Source organism: Bufo bufo, chromosome 2 (assembly GCF_905171765.1).
Source record: "Bufo bufo chromosome 2, aBufBuf1.1, whole genome shotgun sequence".
NCBI classification, from domain to species: domain Eukaryota; kingdom Metazoa; phylum Chordata; class Amphibia; order Anura; family Bufonidae; genus Bufo; species Bufo bufo.
The window spans coordinates 504,933,316-504,952,905 of NC_053390.1; the positions used below are offsets into that span (position 1 = coordinate 504,933,316).

The window sequence follows — 19,590 nt, forward strand, 5'->3', positions numbered from 1 at the left end:
GTGGCTGTACCCACCAGAGACCAGACAGCAGAGACAGCAGAGACACCCGAACAGCAGGTGTTCGGGTATCCACGGAGAATACATTCAGACCAGGGGGTGTGTTTTCAGGGTACTCTAATGAATGAACTGTACCAGCTGTATGGTATTGAACGTTCTTGTACTACCTCATACCACCCTCAAGGAAACGGGGTGTGCGAACGCTTTAACCGCACCTTGCTCCAGATGCTGCGGACTCTAGAGGATAGCCAAAAGGCTTGGTGGCCCGAATAGCTACCTGAACTGATGTGAGCCTACAATAACAGGGTACACAGTACCACCGGATACTCTCCACATATGCTCATGTTTGGGAGAGCCGGATGGGAGACTGAAGACCTCCACATGCCCGACCCAATGGAGCCACCACCAAGAAGTACTACCACATGGGTGCAAGAGCACCGCCGCCAGCTGAGAACTATTCACAAGGTTCTGGGGGAGCGCCTGGGGAAAGTGGTACACCCCAACACGAGACCAGTGCAGAGGGATGGGTATGCCCCGGGTGATCAGGTGATGGTCAAAGCCAAACAGCCATCTGGGAAGTTGGATAGGCGGTGGGAGGCAGTCCCATACACGGTGAAAAGGAGGGTAGACCCTGCCATTCCAGTCTATGAGGTAGAGCCAGTAGGGACTGGGGGACCCTCACGAAACTTGCACCATAATATGTTGAGACGTTGTAATTTTGACGAACCAGTGTGCGTGGAGGAGATGCCCCCTCATGCTCAGAGTACAGAGCAAAGCCCCTCAGAGGAGGAATGGTGGATTGTCCCTGCCCAGGTACACACAGAGGCCCCGGCTGTGGCAGGTTTGCCACCCAGAGAGAGTGCTGAACAAGTAGTAGCTCCTCCCCTGACAGATATGCCTGATGTCCCCAGTACTTCTGAGCCCGTCACTCTGAGATGGTCAGCGAGGCCCAATGCTGGTGTGCCTCCACAGCGCTATGCACAGGAGGAGTTTGTTAGGGTGGTGGTTGCCAAGGATGACAACCTTTAGTGGGGTGGTATGTGAGATTGTGGAACAGCTCTTCCTGTATAATGCTGTGCATAATTAAACTTTAGGCTTGTAATTTTGCATTTCGGCCACAGGAGGCCGCTGGTTCTCTGTTACAGCTAAATTACTGCTGGATTTAAATATGCAAATTAGAGGATGATGCATGCTGCTGTTGCTGAAAGAAGAACCAGGAAGTGAGAGCTGACATAGTGGAAGGTCTGGATGTGTGAGACAGAATCTGGTGCCATCCTGGTGTCCGAGTGTCCTGGAGTGATCGGGGACGCAGTGGAGGGGGACTAGTCGTTATCCCTCACCTAGATCCAGCCCTTTGCAGGAGGGATTGTTTCAGGAGAACTGATGCAGCGTTTGAACAGAAGTCTACCAAGAAAGGCCGCGTGAGCAATAAGAGACTGGTAGCCATCTCTGTTAAGAGGCATTCTCTGACACAGAATGGACGCAGGTCAGTAAATCCGTTTACTCATCGCAGTATATTAGTGGCGCCTGAAGCATCAGAGACTAAGTTTAGGCCTGAAAATTGTTAGTTAGTTAGTTAAGACTTGTATGTTTTGCAGGCGTTACAGAATTGTTCTGCAGCACAGTATTGACTTGCAGGCTCTGCTGTGTGCGCCTTCGGCTAGGTTTGTTCTCTTTTGCGGCACAGCATCGACTTGCAGGCTTTGCTGTGCACGCCATCACGATAGGTCTGTCCAACCGGCAGTGACTGTGGGCCCGGGGTATAAGATCTTTGGTGCACCTCCACATTGTTCTGTTTATATTACTGTTTTAGTAAAGTTTCTGTTTTGCACAAAGCTGTGTGTTGTCGCTTTCCTCGTCTGTGACTTCGCTGTATCCTGGGGGTCCCTCCCCGGTTCACGGTCTTACAGATCAAGCAAAAATGCAAGTGTGAAAGTAGCCTAAGGAGTCCAGATCACTATATTTTATTTTCCTTCTGCCTCTGATTCCTTTGCTGTCAGCACTCAAAGCTGCACTGAAATACACAGTCTGGACTGTTGTGCTGTTCTAACATAATGGAAAGGACTCATGTGTTCAGCAGTCCTGACAATGTATTTGCACACAGCTCTGAGAGCTGACAGTGGGAAAATAAAAAATAGTGATCTGGACTCCGTATCTGCAGTACTACTCATGTATTACTTGAGATAATAGTCCAAAATCGGGGGGATAGCTCCTCTTTAAACTCAACACTAGCTGTACAATATGATCACATTCAGATATATCTGAGATAATTTCAGCATGTAATACCAAATAGATACAGTCAGGTCCATAAATATTGGGACATCAACACAATTGTAACATTTTTGGCACTATACTCCACTACAATGGATTTGAAATTAAACGAACAAGATGTGCTTTAACTGCAGACTGTCAGCTTTAATTTGAGGGTATTTACATCCAAATCAGGTGAACGGTGTAGGAATTACAACAGTTTGCATATGTGCCTCCCACTTGTTAAGGGACCAAAAGTAATGGGACAGAATAATAATCATAAATCAAACTTTCACTTTTTAATACTTGGTTGAAAATCCTTTGCAGTCAATTATAGCCTGAAGTCTGGAACGCATAGACATCACCAGACGCTGGGTTTCATCCCTGGTGATGCTCTGCCAGGCCTCTACTGCAACTGTCTTCAGTTCCTGCTTGCTCTTGGGGCATTTTCCCTTCAGTTTTGTCTTTAGCAAGAGAAATTCATGCTCAATCAGATTCAGGTCAGGTGATTGACTTGGCCATTGCAAAACATTCCACTTCTTTCCCTTAACCACTTCCCATCTGGGCCATTTGCCCCCTTCCTGACCAGGCCAAATTTAGCAAAACTGACATATCTCACTTTATGTGGTAATAACTTTGGAACGCCTTTATTTATCCAAGTCATTCAGAGATTGTTTTCTCGTGACACATTGTACTTCATGATAATAATAAATTTGAGTCAAAATATTTCACCTTTATTTATGAAAAAATCCCAAATTTAACCAAAAATTTGAAAAATTTGCAATTTTCTAAATTTCAATTTCTCTGCTTTTAAAACAGAAAGTGATACCTCATAAAATATTTATTATTTAACATTCCCCATATGTCTACTTTATGTTGGCATCATTTTGGAAATGTCATTTTATTTTTTTAGGACGTTAGAAGGCTTAGAAGTTTAGAAGCAATTCTTCAAATTTATAAGAAAATTGCCAAAACCCACTTTATAAGGACCAGTTCAGGTCTGAGGTCACTTTGTGGGGCCTACATAGTGGATACCCCCATAAATGACCCCATTGTAGAAACTACACCCCTCAAGGTATTCAAAACCGATTTTACAAACTTTGTTAACCCTTTAGGCGTTCCACAAGAATTAAAGGAAAATGGAGATCAAATTTTTAAATTTCACTTTTTTGGCAGATTTTCCATTTTAATCAATTTTTTTCTTTAACACATCGATGGTTAACAGCCAAACAAAACTCAATATTTATTACCCAGATTCTGCGGTTTACAGAAACACCCCAAATGTGGTCATAAACTGCTGTATGGGCACACGGCAGGGCGCAGAAGAAAAGGAACTCCACATGGTTTTTAGATGCCATGTCCCATTTGAAGCCCCCTGATGCACCCTTACAGTAGAAACTCCCAAGAAGTGACCCCATTTTGGAAACTAGGGGATAAGGTTCCAGTTTTATTAGTACTATTTTTGGGTATATATGATTTTTTGATCATTCATTATAACACTTTATGGGGCAAGGTGACCAAAAAATTGGTTGTTTTAGCACAGTTTCTATTTATTTATTTTTACAGCGTTCACCTGAGGGGTTCAGTCAAGTGACATTTTTATAGAGCAGATCGTTACGGACGTGGCGATACCTAATATGTATACTTTTTCTCATTTATTAAAGTTTTACACAATAATAGCATTTTTGAAACAAAAAAATTATGTTTTAATGTGTCCATGTTCTGAGAGCTATAGTTTTTTTTATTTTTTGAGAGATTTTCTTATGTAGGAGCTCATTTTTTGCGGGATGAGGTGACGGTTTTATTGGTACTATTTTGTGGGACATACGCGTTTTTGATCACTTGGAGTTGCACCTTTTGTGATGCAAGGTGACAAAAATTGCTTGTTTTGACACCGTTTTTTTTTTTTTTTTTTTTTACGGTGTTCACCCGAGGGGTTAGGTCATGTGATATTTTTATAGAGCTGGTTTTTACGGACGCGGCAATACCTAATATGTATACTTTTTTTATTTGTTTCACTTTAACACAATAATAGCATTTTTGAAACCAAAAAAATGATGTTTTAGTGTCTCCATGTTCTAAGAGCTATAGTTTTTTTATTTTTTGAGAGATTTTCTTATGTAGGGGCTCATTTTTTGCGGGATGAGGTGACGGTTTTATTGGTACCATTTTGTGGGACATACGCATTTTTGATCACTTGGTGTTGCACTTTTTGTGATGCAAGGTGACAAAAATTGCTTGTTTTGCCCCAGTTTTTTTTTTTTTTTACGGTGTTCATCCGAGGGGTTAGGTCATGTGATATTTTTATAGAGCTGGTTTTTACGGACGCGGCAATACCTAATATGTATACTTTTTTTATTTGTTTCACTTTAACACAATAATAGCATTTTTGAAACCAAAAAAATGATGTTTTAGTGTCTCCATGTTCTAAGAGCTATAGTTTTTTTATTTTTTGAGAGATTTTCTTATGTAGGGGCTCATTTTTTGCGGGATGAGGTGACGGTTTTATTGGTACCATTTTGTGGGACATACGCATTTTTGATCACTTGGTGTTGCACTTTTTGTGATGCAAGGTGACAAAAATTGCTTGTTTTGCCCCAGTTTTTTTTTTTTTTTACGGTGTTCATCCGAGGGGTTAGGTCATGTGATATTTTTATAGAGCTGGTTTTTACGGACGCGGCAATACCAAATATGTATACTTTTATTTTTTTTTCTATTTTTAATTTTTTTTTTTTCATTCCTTACTTGGGGACTTTTTTTTTTTTACATGTGAAACTTTTTTTTATTTTTTTATTTTCAACCTTTTATTTTTATTTTTTTTATTTTACACTTTTCGTCCCCCATAAGGTCATACAAGACCTCTGGGGGACATTTACTTCACTTTTTTTTTTTTTTTTTCACAGTTGATTTCTCCTGTAACTGGGGCTGACATAGTAGCCCCAGTTACAGGACAAATACACCCCTATAGAGGCTGTACAGCAGCAATCCAGCGCTGTACAACCTCACAGCAGGGCTGATCGAGGTCTCTGAGAGACCTCACACAGCTCCTGCACTCTCCGGTCACGGCGGTCACATGACCGCCGGGCCGGAACAGGAAGCGCACAGCGCTTCCTTCTCTGCAGACACAGCGCTCGGTGAGCGCTGTGTCTGCAGCGATCTAGAAGGCAGGGACACCTGGGCACTGTCCCTGCCTTGTCTTAGGGTTGCCCTGCTGTCACTGACAGCGGGCAACCCGATCAGCAGCTGCATGATTAGCGTGCAGCTGCACTTTCTGAACGGACGTTCTGGAACGTCCGTTCAGAAATAGACGTCCACCCATAGGACGTTTATATCCTATGGGCGGACGTGAAGCGGTTAAAAAACTCTTTGGTTGCTTTTGCAGTATGCTTTGGGTCATTGTCCATCTGCACTGTGAAGCGCCGTCCAATGAGTTCTGAAGCATTTGGCTGTATATGAGCAGATAATATTGCCGGAAACACTTCAGAATTCATCCTGCTGCTTTTGTCAGCAGTCACATGATCAATAAATACAAGAGAACCAGTTCCATTGGCAGCCATACATGCCCACGCCATTACACTACTACCACCATGCTTTACTAATGAGGTGGTATGCTTAGGATCATGAGCAGTTCCTTTCCTTCTCCATACTCTTCTCTTCCCATCACTCTGGTACAAGTTGATCTTGGTCTCATCTGTCCATAGGATGTTGTTCCAGAACTGTGAAGGCTTTTTTAGATGTCGTTTTGCAAACTCTTATCTGGCCTTCCTGTTTTTGAGGCTTCTGGAGAGTGTTCTTGACTGTTGTGAAGGGTGTTTTCTTCACCAGGGAAAGAATTCTTCGGTCATCCACCACAGTTGTTTTCCGTGGTCTTCCGGGTCTTTCGGTGTTGCTAAGCTCACTGGTGCGTTCCTTCTTTATAAGAATATTCCAAACAGTTGTTTTGGCACGCCTAATGTTTTTGCTATTTCTCTGATGGGTTTGTTTTGTTTTTTCAATCTAATGATGGCTTGCTTCACTGATAGTGACAGCTCTTTGGATCTCGTGTGAAGGAAAGACCGGCACTCGCACTGTTGATATATCATGCAAATTTATTCTGTCACATATTACAGCATAGTGACGCCTTGTACTACCCTTGTACCTTATATAGACACAAATGGAAACAAAGTAACTGACGTTTCTACCTTCTACGGAGTATAAGGTAGTAAAAAAAAAAGTCCCAAATGTGATATACATGTTCTGAAAAACAAATTTCGCTATAAAGAAAAAGAAGGGAACAAGATTTCAGACAATCGTATCATATTAAACCACATACATTGTAGTCTCGATTTAGGCCTTTTGGATCCATAGTTTGCAATTGATGGATCCAATATGCCTCTCTTTTCAGCAACAATTTATTTCTATCACCACCGCATCAAGGTATTGGAACACTCTCAATGACCTGATAGCGTAATTGTGATATTGCATGTCCCTTTTGGTGAAAATGATACGGCAGTGGGAGTAGTAAATTCTCCTTTCTAATAGTCGATTTGTGTTTGCTTAATCGATCTTTGATTCTCATGGAAGTTTCTCCCACATACAGCAAACCGCAGGGACATTTAAGAATGTATATAACAAATCGACTATCACAGGTGAAGACTCCTCCTCTTTGGATCTCATCTTGAGAGTTGACAGCAACAGATCCCAAATACAAATAGAACATTTGAAATAAATTCTGGACCTTTTATCTGCTCATTGTAATTGGGATAATGAAGGAATAACGCACACCTGGCCATGGAACAGCTGAGAAGCCAATTGTCCCATTACTTTTGGTCCCTTAACAAGTGGTAGGCACATATGCAAACTGTTGTAATTCCTACACCGTTCACCTGATTTGGATGTAAATACCCTAAAATTAAAGCTGACAGTCTGCAGTTAAAGCACATCTTGTTCATTTCATTTTAAATCCATTGTGGTGGTGTATAGAGCCAAAAATGTTAGAATTGTGTTGATGTTCCAATATTTATGTACCTGACTGTATAAGCTGTATTAGGCCAGTTTCAGATGAGCGTGTTTACTGGGTGAAACACACTCTGTGTGGGAGAGGGAATTCTGTAGTGAACTCTGCTATGGACCACACAACATTATAATTACACTGACCAAAAATATAAATGCAACACTTTCGGTTTTGCTCCGATTTTGCATGAGCTGAACTCAAAGATCTGAAACATTTGCTACATACACAAAATACCCATTACTCTCAAATATTGTTCACAAATCTGTCTAAATCTGTGTTAGTGAGCACTTCTCCTTTGCCGAGATAATCCATCCCACAGGGGTGTCATATCAAGGTGCTGATTAGACAGCATTAATATTGCACAGGTGTGCTTTAGACTGCCCACAATAAAAGACCACTCTGAAATGTGCAGTTTGATCACACAGCACAATGCCACAGATGTTGCAACGTTTGAGCGAGGGTGCGATTGGCATGCTGACTGCAGGAATGTCTACCAGAGCTGTTGCCCATGCAATGAATGTTCATTTCTCTGCCATAAGCCATCTCCAAAGGCGTTTCAGAGGATTTGGCAGTACATCCAACCGACCTCACAACCGCAGACCATGTGTAACCACACCAGCCCAGGACTTCCACATCCAGCATGTTCACCTCCATGATCGTCTGAGACCAGCCACCCGGACAGCTGCAGCAACAATCGGTTTGCATAACCAAAGAATTTCTGCACAAACTGTCAGAAACCATCTCAGCAAAGCTCATCTGTATGCTCGTAGTCCTCATCGGGGTCTGGACCTGACTGCAGTTCGTCGTCGTAACCGACTTGAGTGGGCAAATTCTCACATTCGATGGCATCTGGCATGTTGGAGAGGTGTTCTGTTCACGGATGAGTCCGGGTTTTCACTATTCAGGGTAGATGACAGACAGCGTGTGTGGCGTCGTGTAGGTGAGCGGTTTGCTGACGTCAACGTTGTGGATCATATGGCCCATGCTGGCGGTGGGGTCATGGTATGGGCAGGCGTATGTTATGGACAACGAACACAGATGCATTTTATTGATGGCATTTTGAATGCTCAGAGATACCGTGACGAGATCCTGAGGCCCATTGTTGTGCCATTCATCCACGACCATCACCTCATGTTGCAGCATGATAATGCATGGACCCATATTGCAAGGATCTGTACACAATTCCTGGATACTGAAAACATCCCAGTTCTTGCATGGCCAGCATACTCACCGGACATGTCACACATTGAACATGTTTGGGATGCTCTGGATTGGTGTATATGACAGCGTGTTCCAGTTCCTGCCAATATTCTGCAACTTCGCACAGCTATTGAAGAGGAGTGGACCAACATTCCACAGGCCACAATCAACAACCTGATCAACATCAACGACGGAGATGTGTTGCACTGCGTGAGGCAAATGGTGGCCACACCTGATACCCCACCCAGTAAGGCAAAACTGTGCACATTTCAGAGTGGTCTTTTATTGTGGGCAGTCTATGGCACACCTGTGTAATATTCATGCTGTTTAATCAGCGCCTTGATATGCCACATCTGTTAGGTGGGATAGATTATCTCGGCAAAGGAGAAGTGCTCACTAACACAGATTTAGATAGATTTGTGAACAATATTTGAGAGTAATGGGTCTTTTGTGTATGTAGCAAATGTTTCAGATCTTTGAGTTCAGTTCATGCAAAATGGGAGCAAAACCGAAAGTGTTGCGTTTATATTTTTGGTCAGTGTATTTATAACCTGGTGTCCCTGCCCAACCTCAACTGTGATGATTTGTACTCATATAATACGTCAGTACAAATCATTAGAGTTAAGGCAGAGATATACTGCATTATAAATCATAATATAGTTGTGCAGAGGAGCAGGGTTCACTAAGGGAATTCACGCTCCCACACGGAGAGTGTTTCACTAAACACGCTCATCTGAAACTGCCCTTATTGTCTACATTGGAGGAAAGTTGGAATATATGCGTTTTAGGCCGAATGCACACGGCCGTGTTCCGCGGCCGAGAGCGGTCCGTGGTATGCCAGGCTGGATTCCTGTTCAGAGCAGGAGCGCACGGCGTCATTGGTTTCAATAACGCCGTGCGCTTCATGCCGCCGCTGCACTACAGTAATACACTCGTATAGTGTATTACTGTAGTGCAGCGGCGGCATGAAGCGCACGGCGTCATAGCAACCAATGACGCCGTGCGCTCCTGCTCTAAACAGGAATCCAGCCCGGCATACCACGGACCGCTCTCGGCTGCGGAACACGGCTGTGTGCATTCGGCCTTAGTGGAAGACTATTATAATACATATGTTGCTACAAAGTTACACCGCACCATACATAGTTGAGACTACTAAACACTGGAATTAACAAACCAATGCTATGATAGTTGTGTATGTTTATTGCAGAGTTATACTGTGACCCATTTACCAATAAGCTGTCACAGATATACAACTGTTGTATTAAACCTTGCTGTGGACACAATACTGTGTCATCAATACCACTCTGTGGCAAATTACATATACAGGCAGGCGTGCACGTAGTAGCATAAGTATGTTCCGGCAAGACCCCTACAGTGGACAGAACTATTATGGAAGCACTCACTAGTCTGCAGGAGGCAGGGGGTAGTGAAGCTCTGTGAGCGCTGTACTTACCCCTCCTCCTGCTCGCTCTTCCCGGGGCCCGCGCTGCTGTGTCCTGGCTGCCTGCAGCGTCAGGACGTACAGAGCGCCCTGTGACCTGGCGCTGCAGGCAGTCAGGTGACTGCACTGCAGCGCGGGCCCTGAGAAGAGAGCATGGAGGCCGCAGGACCTGGAGAGGAGCGCTGGAGCAGGAGAGGTAAGTTTATTTATTTATTTTATAGTCTTATCTGAGGTCTGATATGGGGTCTGAAGGATCTGATTAGGGGCCTAAAGGGTCTGATTGGCGTCTAGAGAGGTCTAATGGGGGTCTGGAGAGGTCTATTGGGGGGGTCTGGAGAGGTCTAATGGGGGTCTGGAGGTCTGATTTTATAGTCTGATATGAGGTCTGATATGGGGGTTTGAAGGGTCTGAAGGGTCTGAAGGGCCTAATTGGGGGTCTGATTAGGGGTCTGAAGGGTCTGATTGGGGGTCTACAGAGGTCTATTGGGGGGTCTGGAGAGGTCTAATTGGGGTCTGGAGAGGTCTAATGGGGTTCTGGAGAGGTCTAATGGAGGTCTAATTGGGGGTCTGAAGGTCTAATGGGGGTCTGATTGGGTGTCTGGAAGTCTAATTGGGGTTTGATTAGGGATCTGGAGGTCTAAAGGGGGTCTGATTGGGGGTCTCGAGATCTAATGGGGGTCAGATATGGGGATCTTATCTGAGGTTTTATATTGGGGTGGGGTCTGACATGGAGGTCTGATGGGGGTCTGATCTGAGGTCTAAAATTTGGGTCTGATATGGGGTCTTACAAAGGTCTAAAGGTGATCTGGTCTGAGATGGGGGGGTCTGATCTGTGTTTTGATATGGGGGTCTGATCTGAAAGGTAAGGGTATTTTTTGTATTGGCACACTATCTGTGTGTTACCAGTATTTTCAGGGTAGTATTGGGGAGCACAGCGGTCACAGTATTGGGGTGGCAGGATGGGGTGTTGAGAAGGTGAGGAGTATGATGGGAAAGTAGGAAAGTAAGATGTCTGTTAAACTCTGCAGAGACGAGACACGGCTGAAAGAAGTCACCATGGCAGACTGGTCTGAAAGGAGAAGATGAGGAAAGAGAATATCAGAGGAGACGTCACTGGATGTAAGAGGTACATATCTGGGGCTGTATTTTCCTGTATGTTCTGTAGGGCTGTATGTAATGTTTTCCAAGTATGTCTTTAAAGGTGTTGTCTGCTTTTTTTTTTTCGTACGAGTGCTGCCTTCTCTGCTCTTTTTACCTGCTCACCACTGCAATTGCAGCGGTGAGCAGGTAAACAGAGCATAGATAGCAGCTCTCATATGAGCGCTGCCTTCTCTTCAAACAGCTGATTAGTGGGGGTGCCGGGAGATATTGATGACCTATCTTGAGGATAGGTCATCAATAGTAAAAAGAGGACAACCCCTTTAACAGTAGGACTGGAGGTTTGGTTGAGAATTTTGGCATGGGGGGGTTACATTTTTTCCTGAGGCAGCAGAAAGGCTTGGTGCACCCCTGCCCCTTGCCATAAAGCACTGAGGGAAGAGGGGGAGGGGGGGGCCCAGACTGAACTCTTGCACCAGGGCCCATGAGCCCTTAGCTACGTCCCTGAATCAGAGGTCTAATGTAGTAGTGAAAAGAGCAGAATATAAAATATATATTGGAATGTCCATTTGAAGCTGAACAAATTCCATCTTTCATTTTCCGAAGGAAATGTGAAAAATAAAAGGTGGAATCTGATTGTTTACTATGGGCAACTAAGCCAGTTCTACTTCATACCAGTTTGATAAATCTCCCCCTATATTTTTAGTTAGTCTCAGTGGCTTTGTTACTTTGATATTGCATTAAAGTGGTTGTACAACTCCTCTCTCATGCCTGATAACTATTAGATCGGTGAGAGACCTACTTCTGGAACCCCCACTGATCACGAGAATTGGGACCCCATACCTCTTGCAACCTCCCTGAAATGAAAGGAGTGGCCAGTTGCAAATGCGTGTGTCCACGACATTCATTTCTATGGGAATTCCGGAGGTAACCGAGCGCTCCGGAGTATCTCCGAAACTCCTATAGAAATGAATTGGGTGGCTGCACGCAGAATACTCTCTAGAACTGAACTTGTGCGAGCGGTTCTGGACACAAGTTATCACACAGCATAAGATACACAATTAAAACACATTAGGAAGGAAAGGCAACGATAGTTAAAGGTAGTGCATATTTATTATAATGTAGTAAAGGTTTCTTTTTAATATACTAATGTGTCAAAATTTTCAAGTGTATTTGGAATCAGTATAAGCCCATGTTAATGTCTCTATGCAGCAACCATATTGAAATATAGCCCAAAGTACAGCACACCTGACCCAGAATTAAAGGGCTGCAATAGAGTGTTTTACGGGGCAGAATGCATATTCTGGTGACTTAAATCTGATGGGGTTACCACTTACCTGGTCTTTGTGTGGGTCTCGGTGGCTCAGTGATCTTTAATGCTGTTGTGCTTGTCTTGGCAGTAGTTGTTCTCTTACTTGTGGCTTTAGAAGTAGTTGACTTTGGAGTACTTTTTGTAGGTTTTATTTGAGGCATTGTAGGTCTAGATACTGTTGTTGTCCTTCGCCCAGTGGACATGGGTGGTCGCATGGTGGATGGTCTTGTAGTGGTCATAGGAGTTGTAGGATGCATAGTGGACTTAGGCAAGTTCATACCACTATCTGTAGTTCTCAGTACAGGAGCCACTGTGTCCAGGATCCAATCTTTAAGTTTTGTTACTCTACTATAAACCCCTGGTTTTTTAGCCTGAGCACATCCAATACCCCAACTTACAATGCCAGCCAAAAAGAAAACACCAGGACTTTCTTCACATGCCAGGGGTCCACCAGAATCTCCCTTTGAAATATGAAATGTAAGTCAGTAGAAAAGTTATTGCCATTCAGTTACAGTTTATTTTTGATGTCTGTATTACAGTCTTACCTGACAGGAGTCCACCTTTCCGTCTAGAAATCCGGCACAGATCATGCGGTCTGTTATTGAGAAGTTGTAAAGGACACTGCAAATTTTCTGGTCAATAATACCCACAGAAGCCTTTTGCAGAACCTCGGGTTTAGACACTGCATAAAAGACAATGATCATGATTCATATTCTCAGGGTTTGAAAAACCAGACAGCCATATAATATTCCTATCCCTGCTTTATGAGCATGCCACAAAACACATTTTTTTTCCATAGCATAAATATACAATATGTACAGTGCATTCAGAAAGTCTTCAGACCCTTTCACTTTTTTCCCATTTTGTTTTTTTGTGGTCATGTGCTAAAATTTCCCCATCATTCTGCGCTCAATACTCCATAATGAGAAAGTGAAAACAGAACGTTCGAAATCTTTGCTAATTTATTGAAAAGGAAAAACTTAAATCTTTCATTGACAAAGTATTCAGACCCTTTACTCAGTACTTAAAGGTCAGCAGATTTGTACCTATGAAACTTCCTGACTTGATGCATGTGCACTTGGCAGCTGAAGGTATCTGTGTTGGTATCTGCTTTCTTTGCAACTGCATGTCCTCTGCACTTTAATTGACAGTGCCAGGCGTGATGATGTGTACACTGCCTGGCCCTGTCAATCAAAGTGCAGAGGGTGCAGCAGTTGCAGAGAAAGCAGAGCCCCTGTTGCTTCTAGAGGCTCATTTGCATATATTACAACCTCATTTTTCCCTTGCGTATATTAAAACATCACTTTTCTCAGCAATGCGGGCACATTTGAACATGGAACCAACACAGACACCTTCAGCTGCCAAGTGCAGATATAACAGGTCAGCCAGATCTATAGGCAGAAATCTGCTGACAGATGCCCTTTAACTGAAGCACTTTTGGCAGCAATTACAGCCTCCTGTTTTCTTGGGTATGATGCCACAAGGTTTGCACATCTGGATTTGGGGATTTTCTGTTTGCTAGTCAGGTTGGTTGGGGACATTCGGTAGACAGACATTTTAAGGTCTCTGTTGAGGAAGGGTTGAGACGTATGTATATATATATATATATACACATGCAAACACGTGCATGCAGGTATAATATATATGCATGCATTAACAGCCACATTATAGGATGATGCGCGCAGATGTGCCCAGCATCTGTGTATATCTGCCCTTAGTGGTCCACAGGGGCTCATTGTGGCCCCTGTGGGGAATATGGGCCCCCTAATTGGTATATATATCCCCCTATGTGTCCCCTCATGTATATATACCCCAAAATCATGGCTATTTGGTGTATACATGTGTATGGATGTGCCCCAAGCATCCATATACATGTATATTATATGTGATGTCCCCTGGTTCACCCGAAGCCAGATGTATCAGTGTGAATGTGCCCCAAGCATTCACACTGATGCCATCTGGCTAATTGCATCAATAGAATCTGAGTCCTTTGTAGTAATTATCTCCAGCTCTGCTGGAGATATTCATGCATAATAGGAAGAGGGGAGAAACCTCCCCTCCTTCTATTATGCGCATACCGGCAGCGCGATTACTATCGCGCTTTCCGGAATGCAAAGTGCTGCAGGCGGGAGATCAAAGGCTTCTCCCGCCTGTTAGCAAGTGGCACGGCCCTGCTGTGCGCGTGCAGGGATGCGCGGGCTGGCGCGGTGATGTCATATCACCGCGCCGGCCCACGTGTCTTTGCCCGTGGCGCACGCACAGCACAGCGCATGCGCCGCGGCCCGGTAGTGCGGGCTGCGGGATATAAATATCCGTCAGCCCTGCACTCGGGAGAAGGAACCTGCAGCCCGGACCAGAAGGACCCCCCTAGAGACGAACAACCCCCCTGGAAAATGAGCATAAGTATCATTAACCCCTAACTACCCTATCCCACCAACGAATACCTACCCAATACCTGTAGCCCCCACGGACCTATATACAGTACATACCAAAAGTTTGGACACACCTTCTCATTCAAAGAGTTTTATTTATTTTCATGACTATGAAGGCATCAAAACTATGAATTAACACATGTGGAATTATATACATAACAAACAAGTGTGAAACAACTGAAAATATGTCATATTCTAGGTTCTTCAAAGTAGCCACCTTTTGCTTTGATTACTGCTTTGCACACTCTTGGCATTCTCTTGATGAGCTTCAAGAGGTAGTCCCCTGAAATGGTCTTCCAACAGTTTTGAAGGAGTTCCCAGAGATGCTTAGCACTTGTTGGCCCTTTTGCCTTCACTCTGCGGTCCAGCTCCCCCCAAACCATCTCGATTGGGTTCAGGTCCGGTGACTGTGGAGGCCAGGTCATCTGGCGCAGCACCCCATCACTCTCCTTCATGGTCAAATAGCCCTTACTTTCAGAGTTTTCCCAATTTTTCGGCTGACTGACTGACTGACCTTCATTTCTTAAAGTAATGATGGCCACTCGTTTTTCTTTACTTAGCTGCTTTTTTCTTGCCATAATACAAATTCTAACAGTCTATTCAGTAGGACTATGAGCTGTGTATCCACCTGACTTCTCCTCAACGCAACTGATGGTCCCAACTCCATTTATAAGGCATGAAATCCCACTTATTAAACCTGACAGGGCACACCTGTGAAGTGAAAACCATTTCAGGGGACTACCTCTTGAAGCTCATCAAGAGAATGCCAAGAGTGTGCAAAGCAGTAATCAAAGCAAAAGGTGGCTACTTTGAAGAACCTAGAATATGACATATTTTCAGTTGTTTCACACTTGTTTGTTATGTATATAATTCCACATGTGTTAATTCATAGTTTTGATGCCTTCATAGTCATGAAAATAAAGAAAACTCTTTGAATGAGAAGGTGTGTCCAAACTTTTGGTCTGTACTGTATATACCCCTATTCCCTATACCACCAACCCTCCCTATACCACCAATGATTTAACCTTCACTCCTACCCTTAACCCCTGGACCACCAATCCCCCACCCTAACCCTATAGGAGCACCTCCGCTCCCTATTCTGGGTTAATCCCTGCAACCCTGTGTCTGTGGCCTGCATTTACCCTTGCAGCGCCACTGTAAATCCTTCGTTCTTAGGGATAGTTTTTTAGTCCAGGCTGGGTGGGCTGCTAATGTGTGTGTGTGTAAGTATATTGTATAGTTAGTTTGTGGGTGGAATTTGGGATTGTGTAGTGTAGTTTAGTACTGTATTTTTAGTACTGTATTGTTAGTGCATTGCGTGCGTTGTGTACTGTAGGTGTTAATAAATACTGTGTGTTATTTGTACCTACTGTGTAACGTGTGGTTACTAGCGGTAGTTAGTAAGGCACATGCAGCTAGTTTAGTGATTAGCGTAAGGTAAAGTGAAAGTAGCGTGTTATTAGTTATAAAGGTATAAATAGGCGGAGTCATCGGTAGGCGGCTCCTCCTATTTATGAATATTAATTATTGATATTTGCATAAATATTGGTAATTAATATTCTCCCTTAACAATCTCTCTAAAGATATTTGATTGGGTTCAAGTCAGGGCTATGGTTGGGCTGGGCCACTCAAGGACATTCACAGAGTTGTCCCGAAACCACTCCTGTGTTGTCTTGGCTGTGTGCTTAGGGTCATTGTCTTGTTGGAAGGTAAACTTTTGGCCCAGTCTGAAGTCCAGAGCACTCTGGATAAGGTTTTCATGAAGAATATATCTATACTTTGCCTTATTCAGCTTTTCATTAACTCTGAACAGTCTCCGTTTCCTCGCCACTGAAAAACACCCTCATAGCATGATGCTGCCACCACCATGCTTCACTTTAGTGGTGATATTGGGCAGTGCCTGATTTCTTCCAAACATGATGTTTAGAATTGAGGTTCTTGGTTTCATGAGACCAGAGAATCTTGTTTCTCACAGTCTGAAAGTCCTTTAGGTATTTTTTTGCAAACTCAAGACCTGCTTTCATGTGTCTTACTGAGGAGAAGCTTCTTTCTGGCCACACTTCCATAAAGCCCAGATTAGTGGAATGCTGCAGTGATGGTTAACCTTCTTAAAATATCTCCCATCTGCACAACAGGATCTTTGAAGCTCAACCAGAGTGACCAATGGGTTCTTGATACGCTAAAAATAAAAAATAAACAGCGCAGAGCGCTATATAGAGTTTTACAGTGTGACTCAAAGGAACTATGGGACTGACAGAGCTGTGGGTATTGCTCTCACCTTTATGACCATACCTATTACATACATATACATGCTATAATGGCATTTGAGGGTTACTTGTATGGCTGCTGGTGTGGATTCCACATCATGAATATCTTCCAGACATTAGATTTGTGAGAAGGATGACTGGAGTACAACTCCAAAAAAGGAGCCACTGAATACACTGGTGCAGGATACAAAGGGTTTTTATAAACTTGAAAGTAAAAGGTTCTGAAGACCTTCCGAAAGCACTGTATTTGTCTCATCATCCAAAATGAATACACAGTGGTGAATAATACACAATATAATGGTCTTCCCAAAATTCCTACCATTGCCTTCTTTGATGTTGCCCCATCCTGAAATCATGCACTTCCAACCAGCTGGAAACTTTTGCAGGGCAGAAGGGAGACAGACAGGCTGCACATATTTGTTAAAAGTGAGAGCATTTGACAGTTCTATGACAGCTACATCAAAGTCCAGGGTCAGTGGATTGAATTGAGGATGCTGGATTACTCTCTTTAAGCTGACCTTTACAGCCATTGTGTCAGCTCCACTTAGAGCTGTGGAACCCATGTGAGCAGTAATTTGGTCCAACTTTGTTCTGAAGACAACAAATGCAGATGTAAATCAATACAGTGTAATTGAAAATGTGTGGATTGAAAGCAGACAGCCATTTTTAGTACAAGCCCTCATCTTAACCAACTGTGCTACATAATCAAAATATGTACAAGGATACTCACTGGTTAAAGCAATGAGCGGCAGACACCAACCATCGATCTCCAATTATTGTTGCCCCACAAAAGTGATGTGGGCCCTCCTTTAGGCTTGCTTGCCATGGTACTTCTCCTCTGACAGCATCAAAACCTCCCACTATTTTGTTGGGTTTTGTTAGACCAGGACGGCTGCCGCATTCTGTAACCGTTAGTATTTGTTTATATGAATTGAAAATAATTAGCGTTCTTATATATTTTCATTGCATTCAATTATTACACTGAAAAATCCATTTATCTAATTAAAAATTGAATTTGATATATACTGTATAAACTACAGGGAATAATGAAGTGCCAATACTTTCCACTGTAGAAAGAATCATGTAGCATGTGAAGTGTGAAAACCAACAAATGTACAATTGTGAGATAACAACACAATATATTAGATACAATTTTCCATTGATTGTCCCAGACTACTTTCCACCGTCTTACAATGCATTCTATTGTCACTATATCTTCAAGTATCAAAGGCTGCTGCTGCCTTTCAGTCTGCATGGCTGACTTCTCAAGGAGTAACCTTACAGGCCTCAAGCTCATATTTGTTAGACACCAGATATTCATTTTTTTCCTGTGGACTACATACCTTGAGGTTTAGACGTACTGAGAGGTTTCTGAGTTGGTTTAGCTGGCATGGTACTACTGCCAGGTTTAGCTTTAGTTGTGGAATATTTAGTTAGAGGTCGTGCAGTTGTAACTTTTGGGTTTGTTGTCTTCTTGCTATTACTGGTGGTAGTAATCAAATTTGCATGTGATTCCATTTGTGTCTGTGCTGAAATGACATCCTGGATCCAGTTCCGGACCTTGCTCACTCTCACATAGACCCCAGGTCTTCTAGCTTCAGCACAACCCACTCCCCAGCTGACAATACCCGCCAAAAAGAATCTACCTGATGCCTCCTCGCAAACCAGAGGGCCCCCTGAATCGCCCTGTAAAGACATATTATAATTGGAGATAATATAATGGACTTTGTAATTGACAATAGCTTACAAATGACAATATATATTACATTTTTGCACTAAATGTCCAAACTTTTTATCAATGCAATTTAAAGTATTACTACATATTTAAAGTAGAAATAGAAAGTTTCTATGTTTGTTTAAGTTTTGGTGATTCTACAAAATAGTAATTTTCCCATCCCCAGTTATCTGATGGTAATTCTTGAACTCTCCCTCCCTGGCTGATCTGTCTCCACTGTTCACGGACCGGTGCACATAGGGATCAGGGTTCCAGAGCCGACCCTGCTTGTCTTACAGTCCCATTCACACCTAATCCTGCCATCGTTGGCTGACTATACAAATCAGTTTTTGTGCTTCAACACTAACCGTAACTCTCACATATCCTTTTCCTTTCTCCTATGTCTCATATCATTCACAAACCTCTTGTAATGACTGGCATATTCTTCCTAATACTTAACACTTTCCACCAGAGTCATTGCATTCTAAAATAACGATTTGTGCTAAATGATTGAATAATCTTTTATCTTCTATATAATGTTGTCAGAGTACATTTAATTGAAATTCTTGTTGAATGTGGCTCCCTCCCTTTAACTCACATAAACACACTAACAACTGAATAGTTAAGAATTAGTAATATCTTATGATGTGTCATAATGGCACCTCCAGTTTTTATCATTGCTGAGTAGTGCTTACTCATTGTTGAATTTTTGTTTCTGAGAATGTTTGGCTTGGTTTGAGGTGGCCAACCTGTGGAATTCAATCATTTTCTGGTGAGAGCAGAGACAGGTGCGGTGAGAATGGAGAAATGAGGGATGCAAAACCCAATAACTGCTGGATGGGTCTCAGACCCTGTGGATAAGGCCAGTCTAGGATTGCAGACAGTT

At 43.0% G+C, this 19,590-nt stretch overlaps 1 protein-coding gene across 1 annotated transcript in view; it reads right to left on the bottom strand.

The window, feature by feature from the left end:
- TMPRSS9 (transmembrane serine protease 9) overlaps positions 1 to 19,590 on the bottom strand; it is a 331,091-nt gene that overhangs the window by 82,675 nt on the left and 228,826 nt on the right. The window contains exons 12-16 of the mRNA XM_040417828.1: positions 18,334 to 18,676; positions 17,721 to 17,892; positions 17,310 to 17,581; positions 12,837 to 12,973; positions 12,317 to 12,752 (exon numbers count right to left, since the gene is read on the bottom strand). Coding sequence (XP_040273762.1) covers positions 12,317 to 12,752; positions 12,837 to 12,973; positions 17,310 to 17,581; positions 17,721 to 17,892; positions 18,334 to 18,676 — 1,360 coding nt within the window. The remainder of the gene's footprint in view (positions 1 to 12,316; positions 12,753 to 12,836; positions 12,974 to 17,309; positions 17,582 to 17,720; positions 17,893 to 18,333; positions 18,677 to 19,590) is intronic.